Source organism: Lupinus angustifolius, chromosome LG13, assembly GCF_001865875.1.
Source record: "Lupinus angustifolius cultivar Tanjil chromosome LG13, LupAngTanjil_v1.0, whole genome shotgun sequence".
Taxonomy (NCBI): Eukaryota; Viridiplantae; Streptophyta; class Magnoliopsida; order Fabales; family Fabaceae; genus Lupinus; species Lupinus angustifolius.
This window is the reverse complement of record NC_032021.1, coordinates 3,456,554-3,475,701: the sequence shown is the minus strand read 5'-3', so window position 1 is coordinate 3,475,701 and position 19,148 is coordinate 3,456,554. Positions and strand designations below refer to the sequence as shown.

At 35.4% G+C, this 19,148-nt stretch overlaps 2 protein-coding genes across 5 annotated transcripts; both read left to right on the top strand.

Moving 5' to 3' along the window:
* Positions 1,225-8,179, top strand: LOC109325369 (callose synthase 12-like). 3 transcript variants are annotated; one of them, XR_002105128.1, is made up of 4 exons: positions 1,225-3,237; positions 3,346-6,793; positions 6,890-6,934; positions 7,831-8,179. XR_002105128.1 is itself a non-coding variant. In XM_019557695.1 (3 exons), exons 1-2 carry the CDS (start codon positions 1,367-1,369, stop codon positions 6,779-6,781), a joined length of 5,307 nt encoding a protein of 1,768 aa, XP_019413240.1. In that variant the 5' UTR covers positions 1,225-1,366; the 3' UTR covers positions 6,782-6,793; positions 7,831-8,179. The 3 variants fall into 3 exon arrangements, 1 of the variants encoding a protein (XP_019413240.1); XR_002105127.1 differs by having other exon boundaries at positions 6,890-6,965; XM_019557695.1 differs by lacking the exon at positions 6,890-6,934.
* Positions 10,628-17,530, top strand: LOC109325371 (probable serine/threonine-protein kinase At1g54610). 2 transcript variants are annotated; one of them, XM_019557697.1, is made up of 9 exons: positions 10,628-10,760; positions 10,898-11,618; positions 12,227-12,511; positions 12,643-12,960; positions 13,378-13,605; positions 13,898-13,998; positions 14,485-14,590; positions 15,376-15,807; positions 17,147-17,530. In XM_019557697.1, the coding sequence occupies exons 2-9, from the start codon at positions 11,193-11,195 to the stop codon at positions 17,327-17,329; spliced, it is 2,079 nt and encodes a 692-aa protein (XP_019413242.1). In that variant the 5' UTR covers positions 10,628-10,760; positions 10,898-11,192; the 3' UTR covers positions 17,330-17,530. The 2 variants fall into 2 exon arrangements, with proteins under 2 accessions (XP_019413242.1, XP_019413241.1); XM_019557696.1 differs by having other exon boundaries at positions 15,346-15,804; positions 17,153-17,530.

The window sequence follows — 19,148 nt, the reverse complement described above, 5'->3', positions numbered from 1 at the left end:
AATGCTAACTACTTATTTTAAGTATAAATTCAAAAACAATAACTCTTATTAAATTATCCTATATTATGTGATAACCAAAATATTAAATATTTGATTCTTAGAAACGACACTTATTTAAAGAAGAAACAACTATATACTTCAAAAAAAGATTAATTCACTACATATAAAGTAATAAATATTATTCATAGTAACAAAGCAAATCATCCTACATTTGTTATAGAGTATATATCATTATTTATTAAGAGCATTAGGTTGAGTCACATAACTAAGAATAAACAAAGTGGCAAAACGTGAAATTTCGATCAGTTTTATCAAACAGGTTGTATGATGAAAATTAGTTTACTGTAGTGCCATCTATTTTTTTTTTACTTTAGTTAATATTTCTTTACAAAATATGATGAAAATTAATTAATTTAACATTTCTTTTTATTATTATTCAAATCTAGCAATAGACTGAATTAAGTATTACCTAATAATTATAATGACATGATCCAGTACATTTCGTGTAAGTATTGGACTTCTTTCGTGTATCTTCCTTTTCAGGTGATGTAAAAATAAAAAAGTTTATGAATATATCAATATAATTAATATTTATATCCAGTTAATATAAATAAAACAAAATAAAATATCTCCTTACACAAATAAATATCCTATCTAGTCAAATTTACTTATTGTTTTAATGTGTATTATCTTTTTATAATATATTTTAAAATAAAAATTTATCAAAAGAAGAATTAGAAAACGCATATTAAATAATCAATAAATTTAAGAAAATAAGATATTTCATAACATAAAAATACACTTTATAATCTAAATAAAATTACAACATAAATATGAATGAGTCTACACTTTTCCTTACAATATATTAACCTAACATATAAAGGAAAGTTAAATTTCTAACATATCCCAAAAGCGAAATTGATGTTAAAAGAATCCGATTTTTATGGCAGATAGAAATATCCAAAATTTTCAGGACTCATCTTTGTTACAAAAACAAAGACTAAATTAAATAAAAATTTGAACAAAGACTAAATTAAATAAAAATTTGAACAAGACAAAATTTGAACAAGACAAAATTTGAACATAGTTCCAAAAGAAAACTAAAAGTGAAAGCAACATCAAACGTAAAGAGTCCAAGTAAGTTGAAAAAACATGACTAGGTTTTCTCGCTTCAATTAATTAATTAATTAAATAAAAAACGTGGAACACCTTTCTTCTTCATCACAACGTTTTTTCTCTCTCACTAACTTTCTCTCTCTCTCTCTCTTCTTTCTTTGTAACGGTTACACCCAACTGTAACCACCACACCTTCAACTTCATCATTTAGTTCCCAATATCTTCTTCTAGGGTTTTCAATTTCGATGCTATGAGTACTGGCCACCGTAACACTCCGCCACCTGTTCCGACGGCTCCACCGCAGGAGGAAGAACCATACAACATAATCCCCGTCCACAATCTCCTCGCCGATCACCCTTCCCTCCGCTTCCCTGAAGTCCGTGCCGCCGCCGCCGCCCTCAACACCGTCGGAGACCTCCGACGACCTCCATTTGCTCAATGGCAACCACATTACGATCTTCTCGACTGGCTCGCTCTCTTCTTCGGGTTCCAACGCGACAACGTTCGGAACCAGCGCGAGCATATTGTTCTCCACCTTGCCAATGCTCAGATGCGCCTCACTCCGCCGCCGGATAATATCGACACACTCGACGATGCCGTTCTTCGCCCCTTCCGAAAGAAGCTTCTTAAAAATTACACAGACTGGTGCTCATATCTCGGCAAGAAATCAAATATCTGGATCTCTAATAACAGCCGCCGCCGTGATTCTGATGATCAGCGCCGTGAGCTTCTCTATGTATCTCTCTATCTACTGATTTGGGGCGAGGCGGCAAATCTTCGCTTCGTACCGGAGTGCATTTGCTTCATCTTCCATAACATGGCAATGGAGCTTAATCGAATTTTGGAAGGTTACATCGATGATAGTACTGGTCAGCCTGTGATGCCTTCGATTTCGGGTGAGAATGCTTTTTTGAATATGGTGATTAAGCCTATTTATGATACAATTAAGCGCGAAGTTGATAGTAGTAGGAACGGAACTGCTCCCCATAGTGCTTGGAGGAATTATGATGATATAAATGAGTATTTTTGGAGTAGGAGATGTTTTGATAAGCTCCAGTGGCCTATTAATCTTGGGAGCAATTTTTTCGTGACTGGTAGTGGTGGGAAGCATGTGGGCAAGACTGGATTTGTAGAGCAGAGGTCGTTTTGGAATCTGTTTAGGAGTTTTGATAGGCTCTGGGTGATGCTGATTCTGTTTCTTCAAGTTGCTATAATTGTGGCTTGGGAGGAGAAGACTTATCCCTGGCAGGCTTTGCAAGACAGGACTGTACAAGTCAGGGCTTTGACTATTATGTTTACTTGGAGTGGCTTGAGGTTTATGCAGTCTTTGCTCGATTTTGGGATGCAGTATAGGTTGGTTTCTAGGGAGACCATGTGGCTCGGAGTGCGGATGTTTCTGAAAATTATCGTTGCTGCAGGGTGGATTGTTGCCTTTGGTGTGCTTTATGTCAGGATATGGTCTCAGAGAAACCAGGATAGACGGTGGTCGGCTGCAGCAAATAGTCGGGTGGTGAATTTTTTGGAGGCGATCGCTGTTTTCGTCATCCCAGAGATTCTAGCATTAGCCCTTTTTATAATACCTTGGATTAGAAATTTTGTTGAGAATACAAATTGGAGGATTTTTTACCTGTTATCGTGGTGGTTTCAGAGTAGAATTTTTGTTGGCCGTGGATTGAGAGAAGGGTTTGTGGACAACATTAAGTATACATTGTTCTGGGTTGCTGTGTTGGCCACAAAATTTTGCTTCAGCTACTTCTTACAGGTCAAACCCATGATTGCTCCCACAAAGGCAGTGTTGGAACTTAAGGGTGTTAAGTATCAATGGCATGAGTTTTTTCATAACAGTAACCGATTTGCGGCTGTTTTACTGTGGATTCCGGTTGTGTTGGTGTATTTGATGGATACACAAATTTGGTATTCAATATATTCATCTTTTGTTGGGGCGGCTGTGGGGTTGTTTGCACACTTGGGTGAGATTCGAAACATGCAGCAGCTGAAATTGAGGTTCCAGTTTTTTGCCAGTGCAATTCAATTTAATCTCATGCCAGAGGAGCAATTGTTGAATGCAAGAGGAACATTGGCGAGCAAGTTTAAGAATGCCATCCACCGGTTAAAGCTCAGGTATGCAGAGATGAATGGAGGGGGGGACGGAGGTATGCCAAGGCCTCCCCCTATTTTGTTATGTTTTCATGCATTCCTTTATGTTTGATTTGGCTCCTGCCCCTGCAGGTATGGACTCGGACGGCCCTATAAGAAGATTGAGTCTAACCAGGTTGAAGCCAACAAGTTTGCTTTGATATGGAATGGAATAATTATGTCATTCAGGGAGGAGGATATCATCTCTGACAAAGAGGTTGAGCTGCTGGAGCTACCACAGAACTCTTGGAATGTCAGGGTTATCCGGTGGCCATGTTTTCTTCTCTGCAATGAGTTACTGCTGGCACTCAGTCAGGCCAAAGAACTAGTTAATGAAACTGATATGAAGCTTTTTAATAAGATATGCAAGAATGAGTACCGACGCTGTGCTATCATCGAGGCATATGATAGTGTCAAGCACTTGCTTCTTGAGATCATCAAACCCAATAGTGAAGAGCATTCTATTGTGACAGTTCTGTTTCAAGAAATTGATCACTCTCTTGAGATTGAGAAATTCACTAGAACATTCAAAACGACGGCACTGCCTCTGCTCCACAACAAGTTGATAAAGCTTGTTGAGTTGTTGAACAAGCCCAAGAAAGATCTAAACCTAGTCGTGAATACTCTCCAGGCCCTTTATGAAATTGCTACCCGAGATTTTTTCAACGAGGAAAGGAAGAATGATCAGCTAAGGGAGGATGGTTTGGCCCCACGCAATCCTGCTTCAGGTCTACTTTTTGAGAATGCTGTTCAGTTGCCTGACACCAACAATGAGAACTTCTATCGGCAGGTTCGGCGCTTGCACACAATTCTTACCTCCAAGGATTCAATGCAAAACATCCCAATAAATCTAGAAGCTAGGCGTAGGATTGCCTTCTTCAGTAACTCTCTTTTTATGAATATGCCCCGTGCTCCCCAAGTTGAGAAGATGATGGCTTTCAGTGTTCTAACACCTTACTATAGTGAAGAAGTAGTTTTCAGCAAGGAACAGCTCAGAACTGAGAATGAAGATGGGGTATCAATCCTGTACTATTTGCAGACTATATATGATGATGAGTGGAAGAATTTTGTGGAGAGGATGCGTCGGGAGGGGATGATGAAAGATAGTGATATTTGGACTGATAAACTTAGAGATTTGAGGCTCTGGGCATCCTACAGAGGCCAGACATTATCCCGGACAGTGAGAGGGATGATGTACTACTATCGGGTTCTCCAGATGTTGGCTTTTCTGGATTCTGCATCAGAAATGGATATCCGAGAAGGCGCACGTGAACTTGTTCCAATGAGGCATGACAGTTTAGACGGTCTCAACTCTGAAAAGTCACCTTCCTTTCGAAGTTTAAGTAGAGCAGGCAGCTCAGCAAGTTTGTTATTCAAAGGCCATGAGAATGGGACTGCTCTAATGAAATTCACATATGTGGTTGCTTGCCAGATATATGGAACTCAGAAGGCAAAAAAGGATCTTCGTGCTGATGAAATTTTGAGTCTAATGGAAGAAAATGAAGCCCTTCGAGTTGCCTACGTTGATGAGAAAACCACTGGAAGGGACGACAAGGAGTATTACTCTGTTCTTGTTAAGTATGACCAGCAACTACAGAGGGAGGTGGAAATCTACCGTGTAAAGTTGCCTGGTCCCTTGAAGCTTGGAGAGGGAAAGCCAGAAAATCAAAATCATGCTTTCATCTTCACTCGTGGTGATGCAGTTCAGACTATTGATATGAACCAGGACAACTACTTTGAGGAGGCACTTAAAATGCGGAATCTCTTAGAAGAGTACAAGCATAACTATGGCACTCGGAAACCTACTATTTTGGGAGTTAGGGAACACATTTTTACTGGTTCTGTTTCCTCTCTTGCTCGGTTCATGTCAGCTCAGGAAACAAGTTTTGTCACTTTAGGACAAAGGGTTTTGGCAAATCCTTTGAAAGTTAGAATGCATTATGGTCATCCAGATGTGTTTGACAGGTTTTGGTTTTTAACTCGAGGTGGTGTCAGTAAGGCTTCCAGAGTGATCAACATAAGTGAGGACATATTTGCTGGCTTTAATTGTACTCTTCGTGGAGGTAATGTCACGCACCATGAATACATTCAGGTCGGAAAGGGAAGGGATGTTGGGTTGAATCAAGTATCGATGTTTGAAGCAAAGGTTGCCAGTGGAAATGGGGAACAAGTCCTGAGCAGAGATGTGTACAGATTGGGTCACAGACTGGATTTTTTCCGGATGCTATCATTCTTCTACACTACTGTTGGGTTCTTCTTCAACACAATGATGGTGATTCTGACGGTATATGCATTTTTATGGGGTCGACTATATCTTGCACTTAGTGGTGTTGAAGCTGCAATGAAAAGTAACAGCAATAACAATAAAGCACTTGGTACCATCTTGAATCAGCAATTCTTAATCCAACTTGGGCTTTTCACTGCACTTCCAATGATTGTAGAGAACTCCCTTGAGCATGGTTTCCTTCAAGCTATCTGGGATTTCTTGACAATGCAGCTTCAGCTTTCATCTGTTTTCTACACGTTCTCTATGGGCACTCGTAGTCATTTCTTCGGCCGAACTATTCTTCATGGTGGGGCAAAATATCGGGCTACTGGTCGTGGTTTTGTTGTTGAGCACAAAAGTTTTGCTGAAAACTATAGACTCTTTGCCCGTAGCCATTTTGTGAAAGCAATTGAATTAGGGCTAATACTTATAATTTATGCAACACACAGTCCTGTAGCAACTGACACCTTTGTGTATATAGCCATGACCGTCACTAGTTGGTTCTTAGTTGCATCGTGGTTTTTGGCACCATTTGTGTTTAATCCTTCAGGCTTTGATTGGTTAAAAACCGTCTATGATTTTGATGACTTTATGAACTGGATTTGGTACAGAGGAAGTGTGTTTGCTAAGGCTGAGCAGAGCTGGGAAAGGTGGTGGTACGAAGAGCAGGATCATCTAAAGGTAACTGGCCTTTGGGGAAAGCTTTTTGAGATAATTTTAGACCTGAGGTTCTTTTTTTTCCAGTATGGAATTGTCTTTCAGCTAGGCATTGCTGCTAAAAGTACCAGTATTGCTGTTTACTTGCTGTCTTGGCTTTTTATGTTTGTTGTCATTGCGATTTATGTGGTGATAGCGTATGCTCAGAACAGATATGCAGCCAAAGAGCATATAATATATCGTCTGGTCCAGTTCCTTGTCATAGTTTCTGGCATACTTCTGATAGTTGCTTTGCTGCAATTCACTTCATTCAAATTTGTGGACATTTTTACTTGCCTGTTGGCATTCATTCCCACTGGCTGGGGTCTGATATCAATTGCCCAAGTATTTCGGCCATTTTTGCAGTCCAGCATCATTTGGAATGGTGTTGTTTCAGTGGCTCGTCTATATGACATAATGTTTGGTGTCATTGTTATGGTTCCTGTGGCACTACTGTCTTGGTTGCCTGGGTTACAGAACATGCAAACCAAAATTCTTTTCAATGAAGCATTCAGCAGGGGCCTCCGGATATTCCAGATTGTCACAGGGAAAAAATCCCAAGCTTGACTGTGCATAAAGGTAATTTTTATGATTTCTTTGTTGATTTTTGTGTAATTTTTCTTGTATGTTGATGTCGACCTGAAATTACACCCTTTTTGTTTCTGTTATTTTCAGCATAGCATACAGCAGTGGCCTCTGGATATTACAGACTGTTACAGGGTAATATCCCAAAGGTTGACTGTGCATAAAGGTAATTTCTATAAATATTTTTCTGTTGATTTTTGTGCTTCTATTTATTTATTTATTTTTTGTGTCATTTGTAGTGTATGTCAATGCTGAGCTAAAATACGTCCTTTTTGTTTGTTTTTTTCTTCCCTTGTGTGTGACATAATCTCATAACTGATTAAGCTGGCAATGAAGTCTCTCATAATATATTTGTGACATGAACATTCGATTCAATGCACTTCAATTTTATTTGTCAAAGTTAAAACCAAAGGCTCAGTTCTGACATGTTGGGTATTATGCGTAGTTTAATTTGATAGCATGACTGTTTTATCTTCAAAGCTATTTGCGTATCATATGACTAAGGTTATACCATAAATAAATATGTTGAACATATTATTCCATGCTGGTCTTCTATGAAGTCACTGAGAGAGAACGTTTCATTGTTACGGGATGGTGGATTATTTTATTGTAAGTTAGTGCTTATTTTTCTAATTTTTCCTGTGTTTTTTGTGTGTACCTTACGTGAAATAATCCTCAAATACAAATTTTGCTGATTCTTGGTCATCATTTCCTGATGACTATGCATGGAATATTCTATTCTGTGCTTATCGTTCTGCTTGGCCCATTCATCTTTGTCTGACTGTCTCGTGTCGATATTTGCTTAAATATTTGAAGGTTCTGCAAAACCTTTATCTGCTTCATGATTTCTTTTGTTGCACGTCCACCTGTGGTGGCAAAACGGGCATTTTGTAGTCTGCACAGCTGCACTGTTTAGCATCTTTGCCTTCTTGGAACCTTTCATATGATTGAGTTAATTAGCTAACCAATCTTCAACTATATATATATATATATATATATATATCACTAATAGCTTTGTGCTATGTTTGCAGATTTAACATTGTAATGATATATAGAGACTGTTGAAGAGGATAGGGTCTGCATTGTTTTCCAAAATTTCCTCTTGGAAATGATATGCAAGGGATGCATTAGAGTTGTTGGCTATGATTATATCTTATTTTTGTTCACTGGAAGAGGAAAAACATTATATTTTTGCTTTCCTTTGCTGATCATATTTGTTATTGTAGTTAGTAGATTTTCATCCCTTAGTACCATGTTGATTCAGAATTTCAGATTTATGTGCATAATTCAATGCTCAGATGCAAGTTTTCTTGCCAATCAAAAAAATGATCAACTCAATTGGTTCTTTATTGGTTGCAGAACATTTTCCTTTAGTTTTTTTTTTGTGGCTGAAAACTAAATGTAACATGCTATTTTAGCAATTATTTCATATCATTTGAAGAGGGACATGAGATTGAAAAATTGTCTGGCACATGATGAAAGGTCAAATCAATTAGAGAATGATAAAATACTATCGCTTTAGACTGATAAAAAGCACCACGTGCCTCTAAAGTCTAAACAATGAATAATGTCATTCAAATTCCTCATAAAAACCATGAAGACCCACTGCTTCTTGAAGAGTAATACTCTATTTTCATACAAGAATTAATAAAGATCGTAAAATCTATGCCCATACATGTAAAGATTCATCATCCAATTATTGATTTGAATTATTTTTTTTAAAAGTCAACAATAATTAAATATCAATGATAAATAATGCAATAATAAAATATAAAACTCATACATTGTTAGTATATATATCTTTTTTTCATTAATAAATAAAGTATCGTTATTATCATATAGAGTTTGACGGATGAGGTGAAGATGAGTTCATTAAAGACGAAAAATGGCAAAAAATAAAGCATTAATTCCCCTTCTATATCTTACATCTATCGTTTTTTTGCCCTGGTGCATCTCTTTCATATTTAATAAAATTATGGAATCTTGGATTACTAATTGGTGGAATACTAGGCAATCTGAAAATTTCTTGAATATCATTCAAGAAAAGAGTATTCTAAAAAAATTAATAGAATTCGAGGAACTGTTTCTCTTGGATGAAATGCTAAAGGAATACCCGGAAACACGTCTACAAAACCTTCGTACCGCAAATCTGTAAAGAAACCATCCAATTGATCAAGACGCACAACGAAGATCGTATCCATACGATTTTGCACTTCTCGACAAATATAATCTGTTTCGTTATTCTAAGTGGTTATTCTATTCTAGGTAATCAAGAACTTATTATTCTGAATTCTTGGGTTCAAGAATTCTTATATAACTTCAGTGACACAATAAAAGTTTTTTCGATTCTTTTATTAACTGATTTATGTATAGGATTCCATTCGAACCCATGGTTGGGAACTAATGATTGGTTCAGTCTATAAAGATTTTGGCTTTGCTCAAAATGATCAAAATATATATGGTCTTGTTTCCACTTTTTTAGTAATTTTAGATACAGTTTTAAAATATTTGATTTTCCGTTATTTAAATCGAGTATTTCCGTCACTTATAGTGATTTATCACTCAATGAATGACTGAAAAAACGATCCACTAATACAATTAAAAAGTTTGCTATTTTGTATCAAAGCTAAATTGACTTATTCTTATTCTAGGGAAAAAAATTCAGTAAATAGCATAACATAATGTGTCCGAGAGTTGAAATGGAGAGACAAGCTATAAGACCCACCATACGGTTTTATAGTAATAATTCTCAGCCAAGTGTCATGTCAAATAAGCTCAAAATTATTACTCTGACCATAAATGTTCAATTAATCTTAAAATAAGAGAGGAAAATATCATTTTAATTTAAATTAAAATAAAGAATTTACTTTTTCTTTAATTAATATCACAATTTGAGAGAGATAAAGGATAGAAGTTTTTTAGGACAAAAAATCTCAAGTTTAATAGTTTTCTTAGATAATGGTAAGAAATATCAAATTCATATTCCATCCTATATATTATTCAAGTGTATTGTAGTAAATTTAGGAGATTATTTATATGTAGTCTTGTCATCACAAATAAATTGATAATTTCATTAGAAAATTCTCATTCTAAATAATTGAAGATTATAGACTGAATTAAATCATACAATAAAAAAAAAGACTAATTCATACCCACATTCCAAATAGAACTCAATTATTTATTTTGAAGTTTTTAACTATCAAACAACAATACTTGAATAAGTTGTATGTTTGTGTATTCGATATTGATACTTATTCAAATAGTATCAAAATTATTTTAAAAAAATAAATAATCTATAAAAATCCAACATTTTTTAGATACCCTTAAAATGTTTTCAAAGAGAGAAAAAACATAAGATAATTAATTAAGTATAAGAAGTAAACACAATATTCGATTTACCAAAATGAATTTGACAAAAAAACAAAGTATATATATTGCAAAGAAAATAAATAGGAAATGCATCTCCATAAATGGATTAAACATTAAATGGGATCCATATTATTCCTATTAATCAATATTAACCTTTGTTTTATTATGATAATATAATTTTTTTGTATTTAATACTGTCTAAAAAATATATATTTTAATCAAAATTTCATACGTTTATTATATTTTGTGAATTAAATTTATACCCATAGTATCACAAAACATATACATTTTTTCAAGAATATATCTACCAACTTATCAAATATATATCATAACTATCCTATGAATGCTTCATAAGTTTTGAACACAAAACCAACACAACCGTTCCATCACAGAAGCAACGAGGTGGAGGGAGTCACACTACACTAACACTAGAGAGAAAGAGAGAGAAAGTGGTTTCTTTTGATACGTTTTATGATAATTTTCTACTATTTAATGTTTCAATACGCGTTCAACTTTCAACCAATTTTTCTTTCTTTTTCTTAAGTTTCTGGTCCACCATCTCCTCTTATTATCAATTCAATGGTCAATCAAGGTATTTTATTATCCTAATTTTTCAATTATTAATTCGGTGGTTTATAATAATATAAGTCTTTCACTGTTATCACCATTCACCACCTTTTCATACTTTTCCTTTAATTTTCCCTGCAAAAAATGTCCCCTTTTTCACAGATAATGATTATTGGCTTGAAGTTATTGGTGGGTTCTGAATTGTGCGTTTGGTTGAAGCTTACTGGTTTAGAATTGGGTCAGATTGGAATCTTCAATTAGACAGAGAAATCGTGGGGTTTTGATTCGGTCTGATATAAGGTGTTCAGATGCAACTAGGTATTTGCATATAAGGAGAAGTTCCCATCTTTGAATTTAGATAATTAAGAGATTCTATTTAGTTGGTTCATATATTTTAGTGATCTTAGTTGTTGAAGGGTAATATTGTATATTTGAAGTGTTATTTTGCTGATCCAACATGGGTTGTATATGTTCGAAGAGTTCAGCTGTGGAAGACAGCCCGGAAGGTATCGAAAATAAACTATCACCATCTAGCACAAGGCCCTCAGAGTTGAGTTCCTTGCGATTGAATTCCACAAAAAAGGTTGAGGCGGTTAGCGTGAAAGATAAGTCACTAGATAGTCATAGTAGTGATGTGAAAGTTTCATTAGTTAATAAGAAAGACAATGGTTCAGTGAAATTGTATGATGATGAAAATAGAATGAATAGAATAGAGAAACCTGAATTGGCTGTTTTTGATCATCCTAGTTTTGGAAGGGTTCCAAAGGCTGTTGAGGGAGAGCAAGTTGCAGCCGGATGGCCGTATTGGCTTTCTTCTGTTGCCAGTGAAGCTATCAACGGATGGGTACCACGGAGTGCAAACACTTTTGAGCGGTTACATAAAGTATGTACTTCCTTGTCTGCTCTGTGTTTTATTAATAAGTCAACTGTCACTACTATATAAGATAGTCCACTTTTGCTGGCATTGTTAAAATTAGGATAAAACTTTTGTTCTGCTCTTTCGGTGCTTATGGTGTTGATCTCCAATAAAAGTATATTGATGAGTTGTTAAATATGTTATATTCTTATTGGAAAATGGCTTCACAAATGCTTAGTGTCCTAAGCTGAATGGATTTTTTTTAACCGGATTCAAAATTAACTGAAATTTACACAAACTCGGTAATATAAAAGAAGGGGCTCAATAAAGTTTGGTTATAGAATACAGAAACTAAGTGATCAGATTTCATATACAATTCATTTTGCAGTTTTTTTGTGTATTTCTTTGGATTGGATTAAAAATGGCAGTTAGGCAGGTTTAATTTTGTCTTTGTTTGTCTTTTTTTGTGTGAGTATAAGTTGCTTATATTGCCCAACCTAGTGGGATTAAGGCTTTGCTGTTGTATAAACTGCTTATATTGGCGAAGGAAGGATTGAATTTTCTTTATTTTTTTATCATTGATGATTGGAGTCTATCGCTCTAAATAAATCATTTGATGGCATTCTATTATGCAGATTGGGCAAGGAACTTATAGTACTGTTTATAAGGCACACGATTTGACTAACCAAAAGATTGTTGCTTTGAAGAGGGTACGCTTTCATAATCATGATCCTGAGAGTGTTAAATTTATGGCAAGGGAAATCCATGTTCTGCGTAGGCTTGACCATCCAAACGTAATAAAGTTGGAGGGCTTGATAACATCTTCAATGTCTCACAGCTTGTACCTTGTTTTTGAGTATATGGAACATGATCTTACAGGACTTGCATCAAATCCTGCCATTAAGTTCTCTGAACCTCAGGTACTGATGATTTTTGTTTTCATTCTCTCGGTCTTTTGCTATACATGGAGCATTGTCTTTATTCAAACTTCAATTAGTAACTTTGATTGCTTGCTACTCTATTTAAAATAAAAAAACTTTCCGTATGTCAGCTGAAATGCTATATGCATCAACTTCTTAGTGGACTGGATCATTGTCACAGTCATGGTGTCCTCCACCGTGACATAAAAGGCTCAAATCTTCTCATTGACAATAACGGTGTCTTGAAAATTGCGGATTTTGGTTTGGCAAGTCATTTTGACCCTGATCACAATGTTCCCTTGACAAGCCGTGTAGTAACTCTGTGGTATAGACCACCTGAACTTTTACTCGGAGCAAATCATTATGGAGTTGCAGTGGATTTGTGGAGCACTGGTTGCATATTGGGTGAACTATACACAGGCAGACCCATATTGCCAGGAAAAACGGAGGTATGACATTTATGAATCTAGTTTCCGTCATTTTATCACCATAACCTGTATATTTTAAGGGATGCCCTTTAATTTTAGTAACCTCAGGTCTACAGAAATTGCTTAGACATATCTAACATAATGACTACAAGAATGTTAAGGGAAAGTTATTTTTGTACTGCTGTTACATGATGAAAATGATCTTATTTCTTTTTATTAATTTGTTACCACTTTTGTTTGGTGATCTCATTCTCCATGCTTCTTTACCTTTAAGTTTACAGTGAGGTTATTAGTGTATTCCACTTCCTTATGCATAATTTCAGTATCCAAACTCATATATACCTGTTTAGACCGTTGGTCCCAATTTTATAAGTTGATTTTTGCATATCAATAAAGGTATATGAGAGGTACCTGAAAGTTAACTTTAATTCTTTGTAGGTTGAGCAGTTGCATCGAATTTTTAAACTTTGTGGCTCACCATCTGAGGATTATTGGCTTAAATTGCGGTTGCCACATTTAACTATATTCAAGCCTGCAAACAATTATAGACGGTGTGTTGCAGAAGCATTCAAGGAATATCCATCTCCTGCTGTTAGGCTTATAGCGACCCTCCTTTCTGTAGATCCTGAACATCGAGGGACAGCAGCTGCTGCTCTGAAAAGTGAGGTATGCAGGTTTAATTTTCCAGCAAGTAATTATGTATTCTAATTGAGATTGAGCTTCATCCTTCTCCAATATAATCTCAGTAGTGTATGAAGGATCATTTTCCTCTGCACGCTTAATCTGCACCTAGTTGGCACTTGCCATTAAATACAAGGGCATGCAATGAAATCATGAAGTGAAATTATCAGAGATTAGTTTGTAGCTTGCAAATAAACAAATCAAGAGATGCATTTTTCACTATACATCCTGAGAGGCATGTGATTCTCAATTTTGATTAATTTTTCACTATTGACAGTTCTTTACATCAGAGCCTCTGGCTTGTGATCCATCAAGTTTACCAAAATACCCTCCCAGCAAAGAGATCGACACCAGATTGCAGGATGAAGCAAACAGAAGGTATCTGATATAGGTTAATTATTTTAAGTTCAGGCTAAGACAATGATATTTATTTTGTTTTTGGAATTAGTATTATGATAATATGTTCACTCTTATAATCTAAGCTTTCATTTGGAATATAAATTATATGGCTTAATCTGAACCTTTTCTGGGGAATCAAATTCAATTCTTATTGGTTATTAGTTTGAATGTTGACATCTCTGCTACGAAGAATGCCTTCATTGCTGGGGTCTGTCATGTACGTATAATAAAAGAAATAAGCATGTTATTGGTGGTTGAAGTCTTGAAGGCAGTCATATTCTAGCCTTCTCAAACATTTTGACAATGCAACTGTGTGCTTATATATGTTTCTTTATAACTGTTGGCTATGCTTTCTTTGCCACTCAATTCATTCATTTGTGATTTGTGAAAAACGGGTTCCTTTTTATACTAGCCTGTTTTTTATAATATAACCAATATGCATTTGTTCTTTTATTATCATTTCAGGGAAGGTGCTGTTGGAGGTAAAGAGCAAAAAGTTTGGTCAGGAGTTAGACAAGAAAAAGGACCTAGGGCACATGTCACAGCAGCTGACCCAGGCATGTTATCACAGGTAATCCAAAGAAGATCCAGATTTTATTGCATGGTCTTCCTCTATAGGGTGCTTTTTTAGTCTTATGCATGTCAATACAGATAAGTCAAATTTTATTGCCATGTAGTATAGTGAGTCTTGTGACCATGAAATTGGGGGGAAAGAAAAGTAAGAATTTTATACTTCAGAGTTTGGACTGTCTATTGGTTCAGCTCAATTCAGCATTTCTAGGCCCGGTGTGGGATCCTTTTGAAATATTAAGAAATTCATCTCTTTGATGATTGCTGGTTATTATTAGAATCAGTCAGAGTGTTGTGCTATACCTGTTCTTTGTGTAGGACTTACCCTATTCTTATTATGTAATGATTGTGCTAGAACACCTAAACCTTTTTGGGCTGATGCAACTAGCAACTGACCTTTGTATCTAATGGCATCTCTCCTTATCTAATAGTGTGGTGCAGAAGGAAAATCCATGTGTTTAAGGCAGCCTGGTGCATCAGTGTCCTGTTAGTCCTGAAAATGGAAAAAAGAATATACAGATATGAATGTCAAGTGCCTATTGTTTTTTTCTGATGAAGTTTTCGATACCTTTTGAATGAGACTAATCCTCAGTCGAGATACTGAGGCTGCTCACCCCACAGTGTTTCATTTAAACTCGAATCCCTGACATACTTTAGCAAGGAACCATCTTGCATTAAATTTTAGTATCCCAGTGCTCTTTTCACTTGTCCTTTCTACTGCTCAACTTATTCATACTTTTGCCTTGTCTAATGCAGCCAGACCTCCGTTATTCCATCTCGAAGAACCAAGGTGAATTGCGGAACCCTCATAGAGAGCCTGTGTCTGGATTTCTGCTTTTCCCTCCCAACAAACACTCAGAAGATGTTAAAGAAACGGGAAATAATATATCTGGGCGTCCCCGTAAGAGGCCTTCACGTTCAGGTCCATTGGTTCCTGGTTATAGATGGGTAAAGAGTGGGAAGGAAGTTGATGATGGGGATCCTGTTTCAAACAGAATGAACCAATCAAAACTATATGGTCTAACAGCATCTAGGCCTATGTCTTCTCAAGATGCAGAAGAAAAGCCAGTTCAGTTGCACCACGGAAAACCAATTGAAGTAAGAAAATCTGTGGAGTCAACTAGTGGATCAGATTCAAGAAGGCAGGACCAAAGAAGGATTGATGATCTCACTCAAATTGAAAGTGGAAGAGTTCCTAGTGAAAAATTAACCCCGGTTAGTTTATTATTATTATTTTTTGCCCCACAACTAACTATTTTGTTATGTTTGGTTTGTGAAATGATGAGCATGGAATGGACATTCCCATGTTTGTTAAGAAAAATAAGCATGGAATGATGATTCCATGAATGCCTCATTCTTGAGAATAAAGAATCACAATTCTTTCTATAGAGGTAGAATTGATGATTGAGTAATGCTTATTACACTTGCTCTCACTCATATCTCTTTACTTCATTATAGTTTCCACCATGTTACTGTAGTTCGTCCCACAAGAACTTTTGCATGGCTACATTGTGTTGTGCCACTTATAGGTGCGTGAAGAGATGTGAGCAGAAGTGTTATAGCATTACTATTGATGATTTTTTGTTCTCTCAGAATGAGATTTATTTACCTTTTTTTCTAGAACTATAATATTTTACATTTAGACAATGGAAACTAATGGTTTTATCAAAAGTTTCCGTAGTGCTCCCAAAATAATGTTGTCACCCTTTAGATTCTCCAAAAATTAAGGATTTAATTGGTGACTTAAGACTTTAAAATGATTAATATGGTGACTTTTGAAAATGCTGAAGGACAACTAGTGATAACAAAACTTTCAAGGATCCAACTTATTATCTCATGAGGCTAAATTGAAGATTTACTCTTTTATTCATGAGTTTAGATTTAGCCCAAAAGAATTTTTGAACCATTTTTTCTTCTTCAAAATCCCAAAACTACACTTTTCTTCTCCACAACTCCTTTCTTCCTTTCCCAAATCATTCAAACTCTATTCTCCCTCTCACTCATCTTCTTCCTCTCCCACTTACCCACTCAAATTTAATTCTATTAGACCTTATGCCACTCAAACTTTGTTAAAACCATACCTCAATGCTAACTAAGGAAATTACATTAGTTTAAAACATTTTCTTTGTCAAACACCTATAGGCGGTCTTGCCACGTGCACATGCATAAGCTCACACTTCTGTTTTTTGTCCTGAAAAACAAATAGGTGACCGAGGTCACATATGTGAAACATGACCTTGTACAGGCACGAAAACTTATGTTTTTCGGGCAAAAAGAACTACGTGAGCAAGGTCAAGAGTTGTTGCAGGACATATTTTTTTCTTTTAAACTATTGTAACTTCCTTAATATACGATGAGGTATGGTTTGACCGGGGTTGAGTTTAGTGGAGTGGATCAAGGAAGATAATGGTGTGTGGAAAGGGTGAGAGAGAGGAATGGAGTTGTGAAGGAATGTTGAAGATACTAAACAATGAAAATGACATTATGATAAAGTTTGAAAACTCTTTTTAGCTAAATCTAAAGTCCCTTATTTATTTACTTGATTGTTGGTGAATAATTTCAGGATAAGCATGTGGTTAGGAAAAACAAGATATATATGTCAGGACCATTACTAGCTCAATCCAACAATATGGATGTGATGCTGAAAGAGCATGAACGAAAGATACAAGAGTTTTCAAGAAAAGCAATAATTGAGAAGGCAAGAGCAAGAAGTGACAAACTTAATGCACAGCCAAAGTAGTAGTACTAGTCTCATTACTTTTCTTACTATTGTTCAGCTTCTTACATTTATTTTATGACAACATTTTTTTATTTCCCAAATAAATAAGAGAGGGAGAGAGTGCATTTACTCTTTATTGTAGCATATATACATATCTGTTATAACATGTAAAAACTGTAAATTCCATGCACTATAAGAAATTGGTCTTTCTTCTGCTCTTCATATTCCACCCTTTATTTTATATATATATATTCTTTTCATTCTTGGGTGTTTGGAATGATTGTAAATGAAAAATGATTTTATTTGATTTACAAGTCAAAGTTTGTTGGGACTGATTAAAAAGTTTGGATAGGGATATTATTTGATTTGGAAATTAATACTTATGTCTGGAGTCCATTTAAAAAATCCATGAAAGATGTAGGGTTGAATTAAAATATTAGTTGGGTTTCTTAGGTTATAGAGAAGTGTGAAAAAAATAAAGATTGTGCAGGACTCTTTCAAGAACCTGTGATGTAATTCACAGATGGGTGTATATGCTCTTATTACCCTTATTCTTCTTGAACTAATTGGATTTTGATATTTGTACTAATATTGAAATATGAATGAATGGAATTTTTATATTTATTTAATGAATTTATACCACAATTGTGTTTGGAGTCATGTACATTACACTCCTGCTTTTTAGAGGAGTCTTTCCTCATAGTCTCTTTCTTCTTTTTCATCATACCCCCTATTTTGCTTCCACTTTTTAGGAATGTGTACGGAAAGGGCAAAAAAAAATGATTGATAACTAGAACTAATGTTTAGATTAACAAGACGTGGTGAAGTGAGAGAGGACAGTGTAACTTGTGAGTAGGGGTGAGCGGGTTAAGGTTTGTTCTTTATTCGACGCTAAATGTTGGTCGGATCATTTTTTGAACACGTACTTGATTCTAGATCCAAAGCTAACCCGATCCTAAATATTGATTGGGTCAGTCTTTAAATTCGAACTCGCCTTTAGACCCGATTAAATATAATGTGTATTCATTTTAAATAAAATTTTCTCAATATTATTTATCAGTAATTTGACATATAAAATAATATATGTATATATCTTATTAATCATGTATAAAAATTAGAGACCAGTGATACTTTTGACCAAAAAAGTGTCATTATTTTGTATAGGTTTGAATAGAGAAATATACAAATATGATGAGTGAGTGACCATGAGACGAGTCAGGTCAAGTCATGTTTGGTCCTAATGAAACCCGATCCTATTTGGGTTTGATCATGATCAAGTTATACCGGGTGAATAGGTAGGGGTCGAGTCCTGCTAACCACTAGTTGTGGGAATAGGTATCAGGTATTTGGGAAGAGACCAAGGAAGAAAGGTGAGATTAGACTACGTCAAGTTAGGCGGAACCGATATGAACAAGTCTTACATGTGTTCCAAGCTAATGGTGTGAATGCATTTCGATTAGAACCATATTCTATGGTTACGATTCTATCTCATGTCCTTTTTCATTCCATCAAAAATCAATTTTACTGTATAGACACTTATGGCCTCCTCCTCTATGTCCTGCAGCAGCAATGATTAGGAGTGTATTCTATGGTTACAATTGTATCATACATGTTCTTTTCATTGCACCAAAAATTGATTTTACAATATAAACACTTATGACCTCCTCCTCTCCCATAGTAATGATTCCTCTGACAATTTCTGTCTGAGTTAGAAATAGGTGGGGTCTAAATAGACTTTGCTTAAAAATATTTAGCATGCATGTCAAAATTCAATCAGAAGACGTAAGTTTGATAACAAGTCTCTTACACATTGTTTACTTTTATAGATGAACTTATCATT